The 26,301-nt window shown below is 32.2% G+C and overlaps 1 protein-coding gene across 1 annotated transcript in view; it reads right to left on the bottom strand.

Annotated features, from left to right (window-relative positions):
* LOC149806284 (CUB and sushi domain-containing protein 2-like) overlaps positions 1-26,301 on the bottom strand; it is a 247,889-nt gene that overhangs the window by 96,798 nt on the left and 124,790 nt on the right. Inside the window, exons 6-8 of the mRNA XM_089935578.1 lie at positions 13,142-13,240; positions 11,350-11,480; positions 6,038-6,251 (exon numbers count right to left, since the gene is read on the bottom strand). Coding sequence (XP_089791704.1) covers positions 6,038-6,251; positions 11,350-11,480; positions 13,142-13,240 — 444 coding nt within the window. The remainder of the gene's footprint in view (positions 1-6,037; positions 6,252-11,349; positions 11,481-13,141; positions 13,241-26,301) is intronic.

The raw sequence follows: 26,301 nt of genomic DNA, 5'->3' as shown, positions 1-26,301 counted from the left end.
GTAAAGTACTTAGACCTTCTACAGATTAGGCATTGTAGAAGCTACATGTTATTATTAGTAATATTGTTATTATTATATTTACTGTTTCATATTTTTGTACAGAAAAATTTCCTGGATGCAGCAATTTTAGCTCAATTACTTAAGGGTATGCTGTGTTTTCAGCAGCCACTGAAAATTCTCTTTCCTTTAAAAATCTATTTTATACATGTTCGTTTGACACGAACAAATACATTATCTTTTTGTCTTTTGTTTTAACAGAGCCAACCGAAGGCCCAACAAATGCATCTGTTAATAAAAACAAATCCAGCCTTTGCTATGAACACACCAACAGTGCCAGCCAGTGTCACTGCAGCACCAGTATCAGAAGCTGTAAGAACTGTGCTTAAGAAGCTGTAACAGCTGTGCTTTAGAAACTTTAATAGCTGTGCTTCAGGCTAATTCAGTCAGGTAAGCTTTTGCAAGAATAAAATAACAGGTACAAGTGATAGCTCTGGCATTCTGTACTTAAAACTGTGACTGAGCAAAACTGTTCATAGCTTTTAACACATTCTTGAGACTAAGAACCATAATTTAAATTGATGCTTCTACCATTTTGATAAAGATTATTTTTTTCTCACTGTTATTTATAGCCAGTAGTTTATCCTGTTTGCTTAAAATTTTTGTTGAATATTTCAGAGCTGTTTAGTTTCTCTTAGAGTCTCAATTCAGTTGAACTACAAAATTTCCTTATTCAAACTCTGTGTTGTGGTAGCTTGTACACTTTCTCATGATTGATGTCAAAACGGATAGCTGACATACATGGGTATTGGAACTTTATAGGCTTTAGTTTAAAGCGATGGTAATAGATATTAGGAAAATATTTTATATGCAGTGTTTGTGATTAATTTTAAAGCTTGTAACAGCTTGTGCTGCATACTGCAGGTGCTTTAAGTCCAGGAAGATGATCTTGAGGTGCGGTGCGGTACCTCTGCCAGAAGGATGGGATATATTATTTCTCTGGCACAGAGAAAAATGCCTGGACTGTGTGTGATGACACTATTGGACATCTTGATATTGCCCATATTGCCAGTAGATTGTGCCACTAAGTTTGAAAAAATAAATCCATTTAAAATTACACAAGTTGTGTGTTTTTCTGCACCTTTATTTAGTCTGTCTATCACATGTAACAGTGTGACTGTCACATGTAACACTGTGACACCATCCATTATACTGAGCATGATTAAAGAGGACAGCTTCATATCATTCACATATACACATTTAAAATATGATTCACACACACTCACAACAAATTACATCTGTAATAGTAAAATCCTTTCCGCCAAGTAAAGGGTGAACACTAGTGTCATGTGTGTTACAGTGTGACAATTTTTAAAAAATGATCAACTGAAAGTTACATTCAACACAGATTTTGACAATTTTGTTTTTAAATCTTTCTTTCTATTTGTACTAAATGAATGGATAGCAAAGGTCTTAAACCGCGGGGTTTTTTTTATTGTATGTTCGGGGTACTTTTATGTCAACTGTAACACACGTGACACTCTGGCACCTATTTTCTTCAAGCTGCAAGCATGTGAAAACAAATTCACTCACTGATTTTCTGTTTCTACACTGGGCCATCTATTATGCAAATATTTAACAAAATTTACAATTTTTATTTTTGACAACAGTCCATCCTAGCAGTTACCAATTCTGGAGAACTACTCATATGCATTGTAGAATATCTTTCTCTATTCTTGAGGGAGGTTAAAATTTTATTTGATTCAAGAGATAAAGCAGCGAGTTATCCTTTTTAATGACCTTATCAACTTGCATTTTATAGCACAATATCATAATGCCAATTAGATTTTCATTTTCAAACTGTTGTATATCCATTCCTTCTATCATTATCACATTTCTCAGCTTTTACTCTCAAGACTTGTTCGACTATTATCATGACATTTGATTTCGCTGCACTTATCTTCATACCACTGCGCTCAGATCAGTTATTTATTTCTACCAGATATTTGATTTAGTACTATCTCATGGCCAGTTGATCCAACATTATATAACATTGTTTCATCTACATGTACGAACGTACTGGTGGTTGATGGCTTAATGTGATGTGGTAAATCATTGATGAACAGCAGAAAGAGTAATGTTCCAAGAACTGATCTTTGCAGAACACCCAACTTTATCAATTTCTTATCTGAACGTTAATTAAAATAAAAAATTTGTTGCTGTCTGCCTTCAATATATTTCTGAAACCAAGTTAAGCTTTCATTGTTAACTTGATATATGCTAGTTTTACAAGCATGATTTTGTGATCTACGCTATCAAAGCCTTTGTAACCTTTGTAATGTCAAGAAACCTACAAGGATATCTTGACCCATTGCTGTTAAACAATCAAACACTGTTCTTGTTAGTGTAGTCTGGCAGGAATGTCATTCAAGAAAGTCTGATTGTCATGAATGTAGTACACCAAATGATTCCAAGTAGTTTGTATTCATCACAGGCTTTGCACATAAGCCAACTGTCTCATGATCCCGGCAAGCTGATCAACTGACTAATCTAAATATTACTGTTAAGATTTACATCTGTTTCCAACCTGTTTTTCAAGTGAAACTTACACACGATGACTGACAAAAGAGTCAGTCCTATGCTCAATAGTTACATGAAAGTTGCCAATTATTAGTGAAATTATTATTTTGTCATGGTTCATGCAACAAAAATCAGTGATTAAGTTAGTGATAATTCAATTTATAGGATGGATTTAACTGAGCAGGATATGATAATCTTGAATAGAACAATAATTTGGTAGAGAATATTATGCATATTTTATGATATTTCTGAACTGTCTACATAAAATAATTTTGATAGCGTAATAATATTAATATTTTGTGTATGGTATTTGTTGAAAAACCACTTATGAAAGGTGAACCTGTGTAAAGATATCAGCTGTGTACAAGGGCCAGTTTTGCCATTTCCTATGGGTGAGTGATATCGACAGGACTGAATGTACATACAAATCTATCTACATAAGCATATGAACATGCTATCCAAATGTCACCTGTCAGCAGCAATTAATTTTTCTGTAACTGTTCAAACATGATTTTCACTTAGAATTCTACGTCAAAACAATTCAAAAACTTATTAAACCTAAAACTTGAAAAGCAAGAAAATTTAAACAGGTCATCTTTATAAAATTAAGCATATAAACCTATACCTAGACAAATTTTAATTGCTAAAATCAAGTGGTTTTGTTAACCATGCAAAAAATGTTACAGCAACAAGTCCAAAAGCAATTAAAAATATTGCTTTCATGAGATAACAATCTAATCAGGTAATTTAAACATGCATACAAAATGTCTAACAAATATTATTCATATAGTGATTTTTGCAGTAATATACCAATGAGATTCAAAATATGGATGGACAGACAGACTGGACAAAATAAAGAGGATTCTGTTGGATATGAGGAAATACTAATAATCTTTGACCCACAAATAGAGGCTCTCGAATGGGTAATGATTTAAAATTGAATTTACGGAAAGAGTTTAATAATGTCCAGCTTTTGCAAGCCTTGACATTATCCAAAAAGTTTCATAAATTTAATATTGAATCATTATCCGTCTGAGGTTCTGTTTATCAGTTTCTTTACTGTAATGAAAATAGAAAAAAGAAGAATTGTTTTCTTCATTCTAACTCAGATGATGTGCCATTCATTTGTTGCATGTAAAAAAGTAGTCCCAAATTAGTGTTGATTTTTGGGGCAGTTTTACAACCAATAAAATTTAAAAACATATTCGTTCACAAATTAGAATTATAAGAGTAATTGTCCTTCACAATAAATGGAACAACTGACTCAGAGAACATCATTTCTAAACTCAGAATGTGTATAGAACTTCTGTGTGATGTCACACAGTATGATTCACTGAGGTTAGACAATCAATGTAACTACGTTGATATCTCAGGTATGTCACTTTCAATACTGGAAGTTGTTGGATATTCATCTGAAAGGATTATTACTGGATGAAGAATTTCTATATTTACTGTAATGTATTTGTGACTGGATATTTGCATTGGTTGATTTGGAACATGAGACAGTGGGAATTACATAAGAGATCAGATTTTTTTAGCTATTTACCACGTAAAAATAATGTGGTTTTAACAGGTCTAAGTCAGTTGTGAGACAGGTTTATGTCTATATTCTTCCAGGAACAGAGGTGACCTTATTATCTTCTAGAAGTAAACATTTAAACCACTCTTTTATATAGGGCAAATTTATTGTTACAGGATTACAGCCCACCACTTCTCTATGCACACCATCAATGGACCACTGCCCTTAATTTTATTTCTTGTTGTTTTTGTTGTTTGAGGTTTAATGCCATTTTTCAGCATAAGATAAAACAGTAAGTGGCACAACAAGCTTCAGTAGGGTAAATTTGCCATATCAGAAAGATATGACCTTTTTTCCTCAGGTCCTTTTGATCCATCAATTCGAAAAATGGTTGCCAAAATATTCATACTATTAGTAAAATGAAAACTTTTCATAAGGCAGGGTAAAAAAAAATTCCCATGATTGCAGCCAATCAGTAAAGAGAATACTGTGCAAGAATATCATGGGCTTATTTGGACCAATCAGAATCACATAAAGTGACATGTTGGTGTGTGGTAATATCAAAAGTATTCAAATGCACACACTATATGCAAAGTGTAAAGACAATGTGATGAATATAATTATACTTTATTTTTTAAAGCTTTTCCTTGAGTTAATTTGGTAGCTGTGTCTTAATGTTGCCAAGTTAATGCTAATTACTTTCTAATACTACTGAAGGCTAGCTTAAATCAATAAAGCATTGTTACAGATGCTTAAGGCACAGGCATCTAAATCTATGCTAGACTTCACATGTTGTGAAGATCTGTATGGCTTAGGCCTCTAAGTTTATGTCAGACGTCAACAGCTGTGAAGACACTTAAGGCTTAGGTATCAAAATTTAAACCAGACTTCACATTTTGAAGATGCTTAAGGCTTTGGCATCAAAGTTTATCAAACACTTCACATGTTAAGATGCTTAAGTTTAGGTATCTAACTTTATGTCACACGTCACATGACGAAGTTATCAACTGTAATTATGTGTTTTTGATCAGTAAATTTAGTCTGATTTATTAAAAATCAATAAAAATTGTACCAGTTTTATAAATTGGTTTCTGTAGAATAACCATGACCTTTTGTCGTTTTACTTAAAATTCAATAAAAATTGTACTAGTTTTATAAATTGGTTAGTGTAGAATAACCATGACCTTTTGTCGTTTTACTTAAAATTCAATAAAAATTGTACTAGTTTTATAAATTGGTTAGTGTAGAATAACCATGACCTTTTGTCGTTTTACTATCAACTTATGGTGATCATGCAGTAGAGTCAATAATGAACAACTGGATGCCAATATTTTTGTAAACAAATAGGAAAGCCTACATATACCAAGTTTCTTACTTCAAAACAAAATCAAAAAGACATACACAAAATGGGACATGTTGTTGTAGGGTTTAACACTATTTTTCAGCACACGATAGGCTATACATGGCGGCCAGTATTAATGGTGGAGGAAGAACCTGGGAAAAGCCCGGAAAGAACCACCGACTCATGAGAAGCTACTGGCAAGCTTTCTCACATACCCACATCAGCCGAATCTGAGACTCGAACCCACGCAGACAGAGGTGAGATGGCAGTAATCTGTAACAGAGAGCGCTTTAGACCACTCGGCCACTCGGGGCCCCAGAAATGGGACATAAGTAATCAATTCAGAAATCTGTTCATACAAAAGATGGGAAGGGACATTAAACCTTTTGAAAAGCAAATTCATGCGATCTTCGTCATATCAGGAAAATAATATGAAACATGAAAACAAAGGTTTTGGTATTGTTTTAAATTACTGCTATATCTCCTGTCTCTGTGTAGAAAACAAGGGAGAAAATGAGAATGAATTTGATGTTTTCCTTTCCATGTTTAACATTCTTATTTTCTTTCTTAAAAGACAAAAGAAAGACAGGTATGCATACATGTTGTCCAGTTAACGCTAAATCCTGTTGTCCTGATGATACTGTCATCCATTACAAGGCGGATGAATATGAAGTTATTGGAGGAAAAAAAAGTGCTAGGTTGAAGATTCCCTGTCATGTTGGCCAGCAATGTGGATGTAATGAAAGAAAGGCTACTGCTCCCTGTCCACACCTGTAGGAAGTCTGCCATCTCCTCTATAGTCAATGCTGGCAACTAGAAGAGAAACATCATAAATAAAATTCTTTTTCATTACATATCACATTCTTGTTTAAATTATGACATCAACAATGCTAGAGACCCCATACATTATCCCCATGCTATTGTTTCAGAAATACATAAAAGAAGTTTTGGTTTTAATTACTGTCAATTCATTCATAGCTAGTAATCTTTACAATATCATCTATGAAAATAAAATAATTCCTATGTAATATCAAGCTATGCAAGGTACACAAATTTTCATTTTATTTGCTTTGTAACAAAGGATTCCATGTGATTGAATTTGACACATGAACAGTCAATAATCTAGAGTCAATAAGCCAGTACTTGAAATGTACCTAGTATTTTAGATTTAGTAATTATAGTAACTGTATGAGAAAATTTTGATGCAAATGTTTAGTTACCCTTAGTGCAAACTGACTCTATTGTTTGGTAATGTTCCTGCCTTTACGATAAAATTCATTGATTTATTGATGTATCAATGACTGCCATGTACCTACAAAATGTTTGCACACAATGACAGAGATCGAACAAAGGAATCGTGTTATGGGACTGGACTATCGCATGAAATAGTTGCCAAGCAGAGTTTAGCAAACAAAGTCATAAGTTTCTCCACTACTTTTGTGACAGAGTATAAAATGATAGCATTGTCAAAATTAAGCAGAAAACCTCAAGATTGCAGACAGGGTGGCTGCACCATTAAAGGCTGTATTAACAACAGGTATATCACATGACTGTGCACCTTCATCTGAATTCATGTGTAGGACTTCAAGAGAAAGCATGATGCTAGGAAAACAATGGCAGCACCCTAAAGGAACATCTGCTCAAATAAGAAACAGCTTGCAATCAAGCAATGTTCGACAACCAGCTCAAAATGCTTTCATATCTGACATCAACTAAAAGATCTGAAGTCACTGGTTGATAAACTTGGTCTCAAATCCCCAGCAGATACAATGTTCCTCAAAAGAAACAGTTGAGCATGTACTAGATGAAATGGTAACAAAGCAAATTTAACTTTGGATGCTGAAGGAAATGACATCTTGAATGAGCGTACTGAGTTTTATGACATGCAAGAATGATGTGACCAACCCATTCATGAGATTTTGACAAAATATGTAAAGTGGGTTTCAGGTCCCAGGTCTCTCGCAATAAATTTGTGGACCTGAGTGAAAAACATTAAAGGCCACAAAACAGCCAAATTTAGATGTACCCATGGTTAACCCTGATAGTTGGGCAAAAACATTTAAATCCAACAAAGAAGTGATGTCAAGCTTCAGAAGTTTCTGGTAAATCTTTCAAATGCTTGTGTTCCCTTTTTTAGGCTTATGGATGAATTAATGGGGACAAAATACAATGCACACCCAAAAATGTTAATAAACTGCTTGCTGAGACTGGTGATATACTGTAGATGCTTGTCCTCTGGGTTTTTTGGTATATCTCAAAAACAAAAACTCATTAAAACAGATCTCCATGGTGATCGTATCAACAGGGTCAACAAAATGTAAAAATTGAAGAAATTACATCATTTGTAAGACACGTGCATAAAAGCAGTGGCCTTCCTTGCACACATTTAACTAAGTAGCAAGGACAGTTACCTTTTGATTACTCCTATAGTAAACACCAGAGCATGTTTTGCTGACAAGGATGATCTGTGTAACATAAAATGGACAACTTAAGATAAATGGCTTTTATACAATTTGAATTGATTGACATCAATCCACTTCAAAATTTTTTCCACCACTAGATATGGCATGTGATTTACGGTAACTCAATCATAATGTCATAACATTATAATGGCATCATGTACAGTTACATTTTGATATAACGCTCTACTAAAACAAAATTATACCTTTATTTTGAGAATATTAAGTTTTATGTGTCAATATACCTTTATTTCAGAGAATATTAAGTTTTATGTCAATAAACCTATCATACAGATCTCTGCCTTGTGTCAGATAAAGTGTGGTTCACTGGTCCATACAATTTCATACCTGCCTCAACAAAGTTCAGTATAATATTAAGAAGAGGAAGAAAAAAACTGAAAAAAAGACATCAAATCATGGACTATAGCAATCATAATAAACAATTAATTCCATTTTACTAACTGTAAGTTTCAATGACTTAAAGAAATAAAGCAAAAATACTGTGACTTGTATTTTCATAGGATTTTTCTCACATATGACACTTTCATACATAATTAATTTCATGATTTGAAAAGGGGTCTGATACCTGTGACATAAAAATGATTAGACTGGTCTTTAAATTCAAAGACGTGGGAAGGAGTCCAATACCTGTGACATAGAAATGATGATTAGACTTGTCTTTAAATTCATAGATTTGAATGATAATCAGTCTGGTCTTTAAATTCATCGATTTTGGAAGGAGTCCTACACCTGTGAGGTAAAAATGATAATTAGTCTGGTCTTTAAATTCATAGCTTTGGGAAAAAGTCTTATACCTGTGACATAAAAATGATAATCAGTCTGGTCTTTAAATTCATAGATTTCGGAAGGAGTCCTATACCTGTGAGGTAAAAATGATAATTAGTCTGGTCTTTAAATTCATAGCTTTGGGAAAAAGTCTTATACCTGTGACACAAAAATGATAATTAGTCTGGTCTTTAAATCAATAGATTTGGGATGGAGTCCTATACCTGTGAAATTATAAAAATGATAATTAGTCTATTCTTTAAATTCATAGATTTGGGAAGGAGTCTTATACCTGTGACATAAAAATGATAATCAGCCTCATTTTTAAGTTCATAGATTTGGGAAGGAGTACTATACCTGTGACATAAAAATAATAATTATTCTGGTCTTAAAATTCATAGATTTGGGAAGGAGTCATACAGTTGCCACAGAGAATAATTGCTAATCCGATCTTTAAATTCATGGTTTATGGCTATCACAAAATTCACCAAAAGTGGTACTCCAACAAAATATAAAAATTGCAGTACAATGAAACCTGCCTTAAATTTCACTCTATTGAGCAACCACCTATATTTGTTAGGCAATAAACCCATGCTTTGGTCACCCCACCAAGATTCAGTCTTTCTAGCGATTAAAAAAAATAGAAAAATAATCATTACCTACCTTAAACAAACTTATTTTTTAATTATATTTAATCTCAGAATTTTTTTAAATTTTTGCCAATTTCACCATGAAGATGAAAATCAACACAAGATGTGACCAGTTTTATCAATAAGACTAGCATTAATCTATTGTTGCCTCAGACTTGTGAAATAGGGCAGTCTTAAACAAGGAAGAAGAACCAGCCAGGATGAAATGCTACAACAATGTGACATCTCATACCATGAATTTTCATTTGCTAAATCATCTTGAAAGTATTAATCTGAAATATTGTTCTGTAAATATATTTGAAGTCATTAGTTTGATGTAAGTACTGACTTTTTCAGTCAAGTGTAAAATGTTTTAGAAACTGCAGGAAAGACTGAATTATGGTGGGGTGAACAAAATTTAAAAATCCACCCTTTATAAGAGGAAGCTCTTGCTCCATCTTTAGAAGGCTGCTTAACACTAGTTTGACTAATCATCTGCAACTTAATGATCCACTTTAATAAGAACAGACTGGTTTGACTAATCATCTACAACTTAATGATCCACTTTAATAAGGACAGACTGGTTTGACGAATCATCTACAACTTAATGATCCACTTTAATAAGAACAGACTGGTTTGACTAATCATCTACAACTTAATGATCCACTTTAATAAGGACAGACTGGTTTGACTAATCATCTACAACTTAATGATCCACTTTAAAAAGAAAAGACTGGTTTGACGAATCATCTGCAAGACAATTATTGTTTCATTTTAATAAAACAGACTAGTTTGACTTAACCATCTGCAACTTACTGTTCCGATATAATAAGAACAGACTGGTTTGACTAATCATCTGCAACTTACTGTTCAATTTTAATAACAGACTGTATTGTCATGAAAAACTATTTTCATAGTTTTTATGAACATTGTAAACAGCAGTGTTCCATCCAGGACCCCACAAGGTGGAGAAAGTGTGTCCCCCATTCTCAACAAAAATTGGATAATTCTGGGTGCTTTAACAGTTTCACTACCATGACTTTGAATTCTGTACTACCATATTTTCCTTGCACACTCTAACAATTAAAGTTTTATCATGAGTTCAAGCACCTGATGGAAATATTACCATGTCTGAATAGCTGGTTAACCCAAAATGAAAAACATCATGGAGTTTTCCACTCTGGAACTTTTTCTCATTTAACTTTGGTGTTCCTTCATTGCTACCTTCATTTTCTGTAGCAAATACCACCATCTTTTGAAGTACTTTTCTTACCAAATTAATAAATCATTATTTTAAAAACTAAATTGTTTATTTACATAAATTTAGTCACTTTTGCCATTAATTCAACCTCAAAATAAATTAAATTTTCTTTGCTGTAGGGGTGACATTAACTTCTAAAATACATTACACCAACAGCTGTCAAAGAATTTACATTGCAACTTGGCAGACTACTACCAACCTTAAATGTTTATTACCAGACACATTTTTTTAAAATGGATATTCATTACCATCATACAGTTTTATTACATTTAGAAACTTGATCATTGATAACACCATAACAGATGTGGATTTACATCACAAAGGAAAAGTCACAAACATCTATTTCAGTGTTTTCTTGAGAAAATAGGATTGGGGGTACAAAGGTTCCTAATGTCAGGGAACATGAGAAACGAATTGCAAGAAACCTGTGATCCTGGATGAACACTAAGAAGAATTACACCACAGACTCAAATTAAACCATCTGGTAAGTATTTGGACTTTTTTTTCCACCAGTACATGCTAATTTTTTAAGTGAACTGTTTCAACTAAATTGGCTTCTGGCAATTTGATTAATTAAAACTGAAGAAAATTATAAGTTATTTAATAACATTATGTACTGATTTACTTACAAAATCTAGAATTATAGTGATATTATATTTCAGGTACACTATTTAATTACATGTGTAAACTGTTGTCTTTGTTGTGGGTTTAATGCCATATTTCAGCACAAGACAGGCTATACACAAGAATAAACGTGTTCACACAAGTATTCTTACATTTGTTTTGATCCTCTTGCCAACTGGTGCTTCAATAGTCCACACACATTCCCTGCTATTATTAAAGCTGGATACTTGGAATGTGTCTGATGATTTCTCTCCAGTAATTATAACAAACTGGCATCTCGAAGCTGAAAAGACAGGCTCACAATCTAAAGGCATAGTTCAGTGCATGGCATGGCTGCCTCAGTCTATGAATGAATGAAATTTTTAAAGTTCTTAAGCTGCAATATAATGATGATTAATAAGGAAATATAACATTTTGATAACTATTTTTCTCCACAAGAATGACAACATATGCTTCCATTAATCTAAAGATGTACTTGATTGCAAAATCCGATAAACAGCATGATACTGCTTGCTGAAGGATTTCTAGTTACATTACAATGTTCATTCCAGAAAAGAAAACTTATGGGCCAATGGCTGCTACCAAGTCAAAAAGTAAGGGTACGAAAGCAAACCGGGGTCACAAAATATCCATCCACTGTTTTGTTTATGAAATTATTAACTTCTGATAGTCACTTTTACAAAATTTTATAATTTGAGATGGTGATGGGTGGGTAAATGTACTGTTTCATGGCTGATAATCACATCCAGAATACTTGTCAATAAAGTGCTTTATCTGATAAAGTTGTTTGCTATTCTGTATAAATTACATTTATTTTTAAGACGCCTAACATTTGAAACATTGTTAACATTATTCTGACTGGTATTACACAATAATCACATGCACACAAAAACATTTGTGTTATTACGTCACTGTTTTTCACTGATGATGATTAGTCTGGTTTTCTGCTTCACAAATGGCTACAAAGATCAAAGCAGCAAATCTACCAAATAAGGACCAGACTAACTGTTGATACAACACAAAATAAGATTCCTTTTTCCAAAAACCAGGAAAATGCATTTCATAAAACAATCGTCTACATGGAAACTAAGTGCTGTATTGCTCAATTAGTAAAACACTGATGTGATTTCTTTGCAAGTATTAACAATACTTCTCAAAATCTCAAAGTGCCAATTCAGGAATTCTCTGAAACGCTTCTCCACAATGATCCTATCTGAAACAAAGCTCGTTATTTGACAAAGTATTAATTTCGCTTGGTGGCAGTGCTATCTTCAATCACATTTACGAATGAGTAGGTTATGGTAGTTTAATTATATTACGTACACAATAATATTTATAACTGTGTTCGATCGATCAACTGGAACGAGTTCAACTGATTTAATACCGAGGTCGCTAGATTTTACGCATGTAGGATTTACATGCCTTTTACACTTTCCATATTCATGACATTAGAATAATTATGGCATTTCTATATTCATGACATTACAAAATGTACAGTACTTTCCATATTCCTCCCATTCAAATATTTATGATACTTTCAGGTTCATGACATTAGAATTCTGGTACATGTACTTTCCAGGTTCATGATATACGAATAATTATGATACATTCCATACACATGACATTAGAATAATTCCGGTACTTTCCAGGTTCATGACATTAGAATAATTATGATACATCCCATACTCATGATATTAGAATAATTAAGGTACATTCCACATAAGGACATTAGAATAATTACAATACTTTCCACATTAAGGATATTAGAACCATTATGGTAATTTCCAAGACCGTGACATTTGAATAATTATGGTACTTTCCATATTCATACCAAAAGCACACTTACAAAGATTTTTAATTTCAGTTAACACAATAATCATTAAACTTTCTGTCCACTACCATTGTCCAATTACTGACTAATGAAGCTATTCAACAAAAGCTTACGGCAGTTCTTCTCATCAGAGTTGTCTCCACAGTCGTTCTCCCCATCACACTGCCACTTGGGATTCAGACAACCACGTCCATTTTCACACCGAAAATAACCTGCATAAATGGTAGAGTAAATAATGTATGCAGGATTATTCAAAAAAGATCTCTCTCATTCCTCACTTACAACAAGATCTGTGATTAGTCACAATACATTATATAAATCAGGGTAACATGTCAGTCCATACTTTTTGCAGCCTTCCCCAATAATATTGTTTGGAAAAGTCCCAAATGAATGACAATAAATCTAAAGTTTTCACTTCCACTGCTCCAAGTGTTCCCAATCATGACTTTGATACTACTGTTATGGGGGGCGCTCACCAGTTAATATGTACTTTTGAGAGAGTGACATATGTAAGGTGAAGTAGTTCACATTTAACATGCACAATGGCAAGAATGTTAGCATACCTCTATGCTACATTAATGTAATGTGGATGATATTTCTTTGGATATTGTACTTTAGGAAATTTTACATGATTTAAGCACACTGCTAACTAAAATGACTGCTCCCTTGTGTTAAAAAATTAGCCTGAATAAGTCTAAAGTACACTATACATAGCAGCTATTAAAATAGGGAAAATGAATTTTGCCAGACTAGATAATACCAGCTTCTGAAAGTGCAATGAATGAATTACCAAATATATAATATGTAAAATTATCAGCTCTTTTTTCTACAATTTACCTCTGAAGTTCAGGAAGTGAAAATGACCACGTAGAGCTAGCACTTTTTGAAAGGTGCACATCTGAAGTAAGGCCAAGTTGTATACTCTATAACCCATCGTACACCCATAATAATAATAATAATAATAATAATGACCTTATTTAAAGAGGGTAACACAATTAGCTAAAAACTAATCTACCTTGAGGCCCTCATACAAAGGAATTTATTTATTTAAGCTGCATCTCTGAAGCCACTGAATATATTGGGTTTGGAAGAAGGAAATAGAGTGGGCATTTCTAATCTCAGCTGGAATACTATTCCAGAGCAGAGTTCCAGAGTATTGGAAACTTTTTTTAAATAACTCCTTATTTGGTTTGGGAATTTTATACTGTTTGGTAGACATGGATCGCAGGTGGGGAGTATTACCAGGTAGCCTATACTGGAATAGTGATTGTAAATATTCAGGAGCACTATTCTGAGATATCCTGTACATTAATTTGGCTTTTCTCAAACAGATTCGGTCTTTAATAGGTAATATTTTTAACCTACCAGCTAAACTTTCCTTGCTTTCTTTCTGGATTGATATTAGCCCAAATGCTCTTTTTTGAAGATGTGCCAGCTTTGCTATGTTTTTATCATTTGAATTACCCCATACTGTACTACAGTAGTCCAAATAGGGTTGTATGTAACTGTTATAAAATAGTTTCCTGTGCCTTTCAGGGAGAAAATGTCTTATCCTACTGAGAAGCCATAAACTTGAATTGACTTTTTTACTGGTATGTTTGATATGTTCAGTCCATGATAGGTTATTATCTACCAGAACACCAAGTAGCCTATCATGACAGACTATTTGCAGATTTGTATCCTTCCATGTCAGACATAGTTCATCACTATCAAGATTTGTCCTTCTTTGCCGTGTTGAGATAAGTAATATTTTAGTTTTACCAGTATTTACCACCATGCCATTACATGTACACCAGTTTTCCAGTTTGTTTAGTGCATTCTGTAAAGAAATTTCGAGTTCATGCTTTGTGTTTCGGATGTCTGACAATGTTGTGTCATCTGCATAGAGATCTGTAGATGATATTGAGTCTCTTAGTAAAAGTGGTAGGTCATTAATAAATAAAATGAATAGTAGTGGACCTAGAATTGAGCCTTGTGGTACTCCATATCTAATTGTTTCAGGTTCAGACGGAACATTATTTATGTAAACATGTTGTGTTCTCTCATTTAAGTATGAAGTAAACCATCTAATTGTTCTTTCATCACACTGGTAGATTTTCAGTTTCTTCAAAAGGATTTCATGATCCACCATGTCAAAAGCTTTCCTGAAATCTACAAATACAGTTCCTATTATTCTACCTTGGTCAAGTGCTTGAAGCCATTTATCAGTTAGGGAGATCAAGGCAGTCTCACAGGAATGGTTCTGTCTAAAGCCTGATTGATTAGGGTGTAACAGCAAGTGTTTGGTTAAATATGACATGAATGAGTCATGGACATGTTTTTCAATCAATTTTGACAAGTTTGGTAGTATTGAAATTGGTCGGTAGTTATCAGCATCATCCTTAGAACCAGATTTGTGAATAGGAGTTACTTTTGCAGTTTTCCATATTTTGGGGACAGATGAGGTTGCAATACTTAAATTAATTATGAATGTTATGCTATCTACAATAGCAAAGGCAGAAGATTTAATGAGTCGTGGACCAATCTGATCAAGTCCTGTAGCTTTCTTGGTATCAAGTTCACTGAGACATTTTTTAACAAAGTTTTTTGACACTGGTGGGATAGAGAAACATACCTCCTTTGAGATTTTACTGCTGCAGAACTTTTTCAGTTCATTAAAGTTGTTTTCTATCACTGGCTCTTTTAACTTTGTGGTAATGTTGATGAAAAAATCATTGAAAACATTTGCAATGTCAGTTTCATCAGTGACTATGGTGTCATTTACCAGAAGTGAGTGAATTTTATTTGTCTGTTTTTTGTGCGTTCCTGATCAATCATACACCAAAATAAAGGGAATTAAAGGTTCTTTGAATTATACCTAAGATATACAAGGTTTTTTTTAAATAGCCAGTATAACCAGTGAGGAAAGCCAGCGACATTTTTTTTCTTTAAAATCCTAACCTAGGCAAAATATAAAACTGTAGAGCACCACCTATACCTAACATGAATTCATCCTAATCAAGCAGACACTTGACATTGATTTCTACACTCCAAAACATTTGATGTACAAGATTCTTTAGTTTCTTTAATGCACTCATCATCATTTCTTTTATGCTTCTTCTGGTTGTGGATTTTGTTCTTCCATTAATCGATAATGAATAAACAACAATAAAGACTTTGCATTCAGACTTAAATCTAATTTTAAAATACTAAATAACATCTGTTAGTCAGAAGTATTAATCAGTAGTAAATGGTAGCCTTAATTAATGTCTATCACTCAAATCTCATGTTTAATAGAGCAAAATATATGTCTCTATCATAAGAACTGAATGAGGTACATTACATAATCCTGTTTTATGTCTTTCTCAACTGATATGTAAAGGAATGTTAGGGAGAAAAAAGATTCAAACCCTGATCTCAATGTGTTTGAATTTCCTAAGAGTAACATTTTTTAATATTTTTTACCCGAAAAATTATTCCATTTTCCAGGTTTGGGAACCCCAACATTTTGTCCCTGTAATTATACATAAACAATAAATGGCAATCAAACCAACTCTTGATTTACAATCCAAAGGAAAAGATCATTAATGACTATAAATGTGCTGAAATGATGCAAATGACTCTCATCATCAAACTTTGTTACCAACATTCCATCACGAGACTGATATTAAAAGCCTCTCCTTTTGGGCCCACTGGAATTCACACATACATACAAGCCAGCAAATTTTATTCAAACCATTCAACATAACTCAAGTTACAACCAAGAAATTAAATGTGCTGTTAAAATTCTTTATCTGACCTCCAGTGACTTTTAACATCAGCATGAAGGAGATTAATCTTCTGGCTGAGGGAATGACATATGTAATTTAAATCTGTTGAACAGAGCTTAAGTTACTGTTCAAAAACAACATGCAAATAGGAAATCTATTTTAGGCAGTGATTTTGAAACAGAAGCTACAGACTAAAAAAACTGAGACTTTTTCTTTTGTTACAAAACTCACATAATAATAATAATAATGCTTTATTTATAGAGGGTGACTCGTTAGTCAAGGACTATTCTCCCTTGAGGCCCTCTTAAGGACAGCATAACAATGCACATTATATGAAGATAGCAATAATTACTGTTTATACCAAGACTAACTGAAATTTAACACAACAGAAATTATCATGTTCAAACTAAAACAGATGGAAGGCAACATACAAAACAGTACTGCATAATATCCCACACACATTTGGTGGCCATGTATAAAATGTCATACCAAACTGACCTAGAAGCCTACTGCACAGTTCAAAATGATGTCATAATTACATTATGAAATCATCCATGTCACTTGTTACTGAAGTGTATAACACAGTGCTATGGACTCCGGGATAAACTGGATGTAAAATGAGATCATGGCAACTTCTGTCTCTGAATAAGGAAATCAAAAATGGTTAAGCAGTTTTAATAACTACAATAACAGGTCCTATGAAAAAATCTAGGAAATTATGAATGACCTTGGAAATTTTTTAAAGATTTCCAACCTGCAATAAATCAGCCTTACAGGTTATCCAATAAAATATATCTTCTGATCTCAAGAGCTATCATGCTGACAAAATTCACTCACAAATAAACTTGTCATACTGATAACATTAACTCACAAATAAACATTTTTTATTTACTATTTGGTAGGAGTCTATAGCCTTCAACCTGTACTAGTGTAGCAAATTATTTAGCACTCATACAACCGATATTTTATGAACAACTAGTGGCTTTTTCCAAATTATGTTCAGTGATACGACCATTACTTGGTCATATTATGATATGACCGTTATTTGGTAATACTATGTCATGATCATTTCTTGGTAATATTATATAAGACTATTACTTTATAAAGCTATGCAATGACCATTACTTCTTAATGCTGTATGACCATTATATGGCAACACTATGTAATGGCCATTACTTGGTAATACTACGACATGAACATTAATTGCTAATACTATGAAATTACCATTTCTTGTTAGAACTATGTAAGGACAATATCTTGGTAATACTATATGACCATTACTTGGTTATGCTGTGATATGACCATGACTTGGTAATACTCTGTAATGAAAATTACTTTGTAATACTATGATAGGACCATTACTGGTAATACTGTGATTTGACCATTACTTGGTATAATGCTATCTAATGACCATTACTTGGTATCATACTATGTAATTAACATTACTTGATAATACTATGATTAGACCATTACTTGTTAATACTGCGATATGACCATTACCTGGTATCATATAATGACATGACCATGCCATGACCATTAATTGGTAATACTATGATATGACCACTACTTAATATAATACTATGATATGAATTACTTGGTACAATACTATGATATGACCATTACCTGGTAATAATGTGATATGACCATTACTTGGTATCATACTATGCAATGACCATTGCTTGGTAATACTATGATATGACCATATACGCCAACCTTGAGAGATGAATGAACATATGTTTTGCTAATATAAGTGGCACATAGCCTGATTCCGAGCATAAAAAGTGTAATCTATATATCACTATTATTAATATTAATACCTCTACTTTGTTGAGAATACGACATTGTAACTAATATATTACATGCCATAATTACAGCACACTATATGAAAAATACACTTTACTTTTAATGCTAACCTGTATATGCCGAGACATCTATAACTTTGCTGAATAATCGTGAAGTCCAAAGATTATGTCCTCAATCCGACCTATGTATTACATCACTGATATTCTTCTGCACAAATTTCTAATGTAGTGCTGAATTGTCCTTATGATTGGACAGGCTTAGAAGTTTAAAAAGACCCATCTGCTCTAAGAATTTTTATCCATAAGTCAATCCATAAAAGTTTATTTCACTAAATTACTGGTACTATTTTCTTTAGAAGTACAGAATGGTCTGCTACATAAATTCATTATCAGTATAATAAATCTGTGAGGCAAAGTGTCAAAGTAAAGAAACCCATGTTTTCTTGGAAATGGAGTCATGTAGTTACTTTAAAAAGAATACTAGGAAACTGCACATAGCTCTAAGATGGTCAAATTTCCTCTTATGTAGTTCTTACATAGCAGTCTCTCATTTTAGAATATTCTCAATCTTTTATGATGGGTTAAATAAAAAAGATGATAATATAAATTACAAACACAACTTTTACTGCTTCATTTTTTTACTGTTTTAATGTACTGGAAAAGCATAATTCATATACAGGCAAGCATATAACATCATTCAGTAAAAAAAAATAGCATATTAGTTGAAGGTTATGTGTGACCATTACTTGGTAATACCATGTAATGACCATTACTTGGTCATACTATGTAATGACCATTACTTGGTCATACTATGCAATGACCATTATTTTGTAATGCTATGTAATGACCATTATTTGGTAATACTATGTAATGACCATTACTTGGTCATACTATGTAATGACCATCATTTGGTAATGCTATGTAATGACCATTTTTTGGTAATACTATGTAATGACCATTACTTGGTAATACTATGTAATGACCATTACTTGGTAATGCTATGTAATGACCATTATTTGGTAATGCTATGTAATGACCATTACTTGGTAATACTATGTAATGACCATTACTTGGTCATACTATGTAATGACCATCATTTGGTAATGCTATGTAATGACCATTATTTGGTAATACTATGTAATGACCATTACTTGGTAATACTATGTAATGACCATTACTTGGTAATGCTATGTAATGACCATTATTTGGTAATGCTATGTAATGACCATTACTTGGTAATACCATGTAATGACCATTACTTGGTCATACTATGTAATGACCATCATTTGGTAATGCTATGTAATGACCATTATTTGGTAATACTATGTAATGACCATTACTTGGTAATGCTATGTAATGACCATTATTTGGTAATGCTATGTAATGACCATTACTTGGTAATACTATGTAATGACCATTACTTGGTAATGCTATGTAATGATCATTATTTGGTAATAATATTATGTGAATATTACTTAGTATCGCACATGTACTATGATATGACCATTACCTGGTACTCCTATGAAATGACCATTAGTTAGCATCAAACTATGTAATGCCCATTACTTCGAATCATACTATGTAATGACCACTGCTTGGAAATTCCATGTAATGCCCATTACTTGGCATCATACTATGTAATGCCCATTACTTGGCATCATACTATGTAATGCCCATTACTTGGCATCATGCTATGTAATGACCATTACTTGGCATCATACTATGTAATGACCATTACTTGGCATCATAATATGAAATGACCATTATTTGGTAATGCTATGTAATGACCATTATTTGGTAAATTGCATGTAATGGCCATTACTTGGCAATACTATAATATGACCATTACTTAGTGCCATACTATGATATGACCATTATTTGGCATCATACTATGTAATGCCCATTACTTGGCATCATACTATGTAAAAACTATTATCTGATAATGCTATGTAATGACCATTACTTGGTAAATTCTATGTAATGACCATTACTCAGTAATACTATAATATGACCATTACTTAGTGCCATATTATGATATGGCCATTTCTTGGTATCATACTATGATAGGACCATTACTCAGTGATAGATATTCAACTATGAGTGCCACAAGTGTGTGTGTTCTGGGAATTTTAACATAGCTTTAACAATTTGAGCCGTATCACTATGATGTCTGCACTTTAAAGTGATGTCTAGCACTGGGGCATCCTGCCACAGACATTTGGCATTATATCCCATGCAGCCACATTATCCTGACACTAGGCCGACAAGTCCTAATACTAACTTATTAATGCTGAGTGACAAGTGAGGCAGCTGCAAGTATCATTTTTATAAGTCTTTGTTATGACTTATCCGGGGTTTAAATCCAAGACCTGCACCTGAGGCATACGCTCTAACCACGGATGCCACTGAAGCAGTAACACATGTAGATGCAACCAACCCCAAAAAATTTCAAGTTATTTCAAATTGCACGGATCCTGAGCTGTGCAATACTGTAGCTGTTTCAAAAAGTAAAATACTTCAACATAAGTGATCATATTTCAGTTTATTCTGCAAACTCTATAAAATCAATCAGCCTGTAGAATTTATCACTTGTAGTGACTGTTGCTATTGTAATTGTTTTCATGTAATGTTCAATGCCAACAATTTATGACATTATAAATCTATAGAACGATCCTATCTATCTAAAAGTGATAATAAATTTATAAAACTAGTGACAGATTCTACCATGCTTTCTGTATCTAAAAGTGACAATAAATTTATAAAACTAGTGACAAATTCTACCATGCTTTCTGTATCTAAAAGTGACAATAAATTTATAAAACTACTGACAGATTCTGTTTTCTGTATCTAAAAGTGACAATAAATTTATAAAACTAGTGACAGATTCTGTTTTCTGTATCTAAAAGTGACAATAAATTTATAAAACTACTGACAGCTTGTTTTTTTTCCATATCTAAAAGTTACAATAAATTTATAAAACTTGTGACAGATTGTTTTTTTCTGTATCTAAAAGTGATAATAAATTTATAAAACTAGTGACAGATTCTAACATGTTTTCTGTATCTAAAATTGATAATAAATTTAAAAAACTAGTGACAGATTCTAACATGTTTTCTGTATCTAAAAGTGATAATAAATTTATAAAACTACTGACAGCTTGTTTTTTTTTCCGTATCTAGAAGTGACAATAAATTTATAAAACTTGTGACAGATTCTGTTTTTTTCTGTATCTAAAAGTGATAATAAATTTATAAAACTAGTGACAGATTCAAACATGTTTTCTGTATCTAAAATTGATAATAAATTTAAAAAACTAGTGACAGATTCTAACATGTTTTCTGTATCTAAAATTGATAATAAATTTAAAAAACTAGTGACAGATTCTAACATGTTTTCTGTATCTAAAAGTGACAATAAATTTATAAAACTACTGATAGATTCTACCATGTTTTCTGTATGTAAAAGTGACAATAAATTTATAAAACTAGTGACAGATTCTGTTTTTTTCTGTATCTAAAAGTGACAATAAATTTATAAAACTAGTGACAGATTCTGTTTTTTTCTGTATCTAAAAGTGACAATAAATTTATAAAACTAGTGACAGATTGTTTTTTCTGTATCTAAAAGTGACAATAAATTTACAAAACTACTGACAGATTCTACCATGTTTTCTGTATCTAAAAGTGACAATAAATTTATAAAACTACTGACAGATTCTGTTTTTTCTGTATCGAAAAGTAATAATAAATTTATAAAACTACTGACAGATTCCATGTTTTCTGTATCTAAAAGTGATAATAAATTTATAAAACTACAGATTCTACTTTCTGTATCTAAAAATGACAATAAATTTATAAAACTACTGACAGATTCTGTTTTTTTCTGTATCTAAAAGTGATAATAAATTTATAAAACTAGTGACAGATTGTACCATGTTTTCTCTATCTAAAAGTGATAATAAATTTATAAAACTACTGACAGATTCTGTTTTTTTCTGTATCTAAAAGTGATAAGAAATTTATAAAACTAGTGACAGATTCTACCATGTTTTCTGTATCTAAAAGTGATAATAAATTTATAAAACTACTGACAGATTCTGATTTTGTTCTGTATCTAAAAGTGACAATAAATTTATAAAACTACAGACAGATTCTGTTTTTTCTGTATCTAAAAGTGAGAATAAACTTATAAATCTACTGACAGATTCTGTTTTTTTCTGTATCTAAAAGTGATAATAAATTTATAAAACTAGTGACAGATTCTAACATGTTTTCTGTATCTAAGTGATAATAAATTTATAAAACTACTGACAGATTCTACCATGTTTTCTGTATCTAAAAGTGACAATAAATTTATACTACTGACAGATTTTTTTTTTTCTGTATCTAAAAGTGACAATAAATTTATAAAACTAGTGACAGATTCTACCATGTTTTCTGTATCTAAAAGTGACAATAAATTTACAAAACAGAAAAGTTTGGGAGACAAAATAAAAAAGGGTCCATATCAAGGAAAATCAGATTCAGGTCAGGAGAAAAGCAAAATTCTGCTTAAAAGTGGAAAACAAGAAAACAAACTTCGTTCAGGGCAGTTAAATGCTAAATTCAAGCTAAACAAAACAACAACATATTAGAACAAGAAAAATAGATAGGAAAGATAAAAAATAATTTCTACTAAAAATAGAAAAAAGGTTTGTTTTTTACATCAGTAAAGTAATATTTCTTATTGATATTTTTTGGTGAAATGTCAGTGATATTACTATCACAAAATATCACAATGATTTCAGAAATTTTGGCAGAGTCAGTTAAATTTCAATCACAAAATTTCACTCATATTTTCAGAAAATTTGGTAAAATCTCAGTGAAATTTAACTGATATTTTGGCAAAATACCATAATTTTGGTTTAAAAAAGGACATTTGAGTGAATGTTACCGAATTTTCACTGTGATTGCACTGAAATTTCAGTCACATTTTCACCAGGGTATAATTTTTGTTCAGCATAATTTAATAGGAAGAAAAGAAAACTTATTTCTCAGAGAAAACATCAGTCAAGTCTAAAATGTGCATTGTACCAAATTACCAAGTCCAAAAATGTATCTATGCTTGAAGTTCTTTTGATAAAGTTCAAAATTATGCCTAACATTTCTGCTAAATCATTCCAAGTCCAAATTCCGTCTTACAGTAGGAAAATGAACTGGGCAATCAAAACTTTTCTGGTGGAAAGTTATTTTTTAAGACGAATATGTGAAAAGGTTTGTTTAGCTATTAGATTAATTATTCCACCATAGCCATATTCCCAGGCTGCCTAAAGTCTGTGAGAACTTTGGAATTTTTAAGCAGATTATGCCCTGAATCCACCTAACATCCAGGCAGAATCCGCCTACAAATTTTTGTGGGGATGTAGTGCACTAATATACTGGTTATGTTTTAGTGTGAAAAGATTATTGTTTATGCAATGAAGTCAAACTCATTTTCTCATTTGAAAATTGTTGAAAGGCTGATGTCTTACATGTTTTTTTATGTAAACACATCTATAAGGAACTACTATAGCTAGGAAGAAAAAATCTGACAAGTACAAGTATCTCTTTATATTTTACAAATAGTAAATCCATAAGCTTGTTTATCATCACCTGCAGTGGACCCTTTGTTTTTATCACATCATATAAAAGGAAACAAAAATAAAGTTTGTTTTTCAAAATAAATTTTAAAAAACTGTTCAGAATGTTAGGATTTCATTCATGAATTTAATGACTGTTAGGGTACTTTATTTCTAGACAGCAGCAGGAAGGCGGAGTCCCCCACTTTTTATAAGGGTCCTTTCAGTAAATAGAGGCTTTCTACAATTAAAAAAGTTAACGACAATAACATTAAACTAATCTTCTAACAAATCGAGATTCTCCCTTGGACTTAGTTAACTCTGTAGAGGGATGATGAAGCTCTCTACATTTTATAAGGGTCCTCACGGCAAATAATAGTCTTTTTAACGTCAACAAATCAAAATTCTTTTTAAATTTAGTTAATTCTGTTAATGTTTTTGTCGTTATCTTTTTCAGTTATAAAAAGACCCTATACCATGATGACCCTCATATTGGTGGGCTCCACCTTCCTGCTGCTGTAATTTTAACCAAATATTTTATCAATTTCTCCGTAAATACAGTTAAAAATTAAATCATATCATATATCAATATGGTAGGAGAATCATTAACAACCCGACTGTCACAAGAACGATTAGCATCGATTAGAAAATTTATACCAGTCCATGATTCTGTTAGACAAAAATTACAGGCACGGCAAGAAGCTCAAGTTGATTTTGTACCGGGTATTGAACATTTATTTAAACCTATTACTATAACTACTAGAGAGGTTGTATTTGGAAGGGAGGGAGAAGAAAGGAAGGGTCTTTTTCCTAACTTGAAAAAATATCAAAAAGTAAACAAACAAAAGAAATACTACTGGATCTTCCAACTGATATAGCTGCTGCACAACAACAAGATGCAGCTGTACAACCACAACAAACATTCGTTGATACTACTAAAATAAAAGTACCTAAGGGAAGAGAGGGGGAAATCAAATATGAGAGATTTACTAATGAGGCAATTAATGATATTAAAAAAAATGATTCTCTGGCTGATCTAGCTGCTTTTGCATTTACAAGTTTTAATAATAAAAAATTATATCTAAACCCCCAATATGATAAAGCAGTAGGTAGAAGTGCCTGGTACAAGTGGGTATATAGAACAAAATATGATAGGAATTTTGTTTTAGCAGATGATCCAGTATTTAGAACCTACATGCAAAACATATATAAGTATGAAAGTGCTCAGTGACAAGATATCTATCAGTGTTATCTCTCTCTTCCTCTGCAGCAAATAGAACAAGAGGAAAAATATTTTAAAATGGCAGAAGAAGATGAATCTGATGATACTCCTGGTGCTACTGGTAGTGGGTTTTCTTGAGGAAGTGGTCTTGTTGAGTGTACTAGTAATATTCTCTCTGATATAGCACGATTAGAAATTCTTATAGGAGGAATAAGAGCTGGAAATAACTCTCATGAAATCACTAATGAAGCAACTGATATTTGCCAATGACTACTTCAAAGAGGTATGATGGATATCGACATATATCGAGAATTTATCAATGAACTCGTTGATGATAATCATAGTGATTAATTGTCAGATTAAATATAAATAATAATAATAATAATGATCATACATCTACACCATCATAAACCAACCATGGTCAGAGTGGTAAATTCACGATTACCCATCTATAGGACATTTTACAGAAATGGTTTTGGTGATGTTATTCAAGGATTATTTTACAAGAATGGCTCCCAAAATAGCACCATTCTTAAAACAATTATCGATGAAAGCTATTAACGTTACTGGTGAAAAAGCTCCTGGTGCTATTGGTAATATTGCCAGTAAGGCATTTTCTGCAGCTAAAGAGAAATTATCAACCTTGATTCGAAGACGACATAAACCACAACTACCAGTAAAATTAACGTCTACGGAAAATATGCCTGTGTATATAATTGATATAATAAACAAAGCCTCTGATAAAAAAATAACAGATATAAATCAAGAATCTGATCAATTACAAAGAAATATTACAGCAAATTTAATAGGAAGTGGTTTGAGATCGCGATTTAAATCAAGAAATATATAATAAATGTTCAAACAATCATCCAACACAGCATTTGACATGGATGTACCAGTTCTC

Source organism: Sinohyriopsis cumingii, chromosome 2 (genome assembly GCF_028554795.1).
Source record: "Sinohyriopsis cumingii isolate HCF-2022 chromosome 2, ASM2855479v2, whole genome shotgun sequence".
NCBI classification, from domain to species: domain Eukaryota; kingdom Metazoa; phylum Mollusca; class Bivalvia; order Unionida; family Unionidae; genus Sinohyriopsis; species Sinohyriopsis cumingii.
This window is presented reverse-complemented; position numbering and strand designations above follow the sequence as displayed.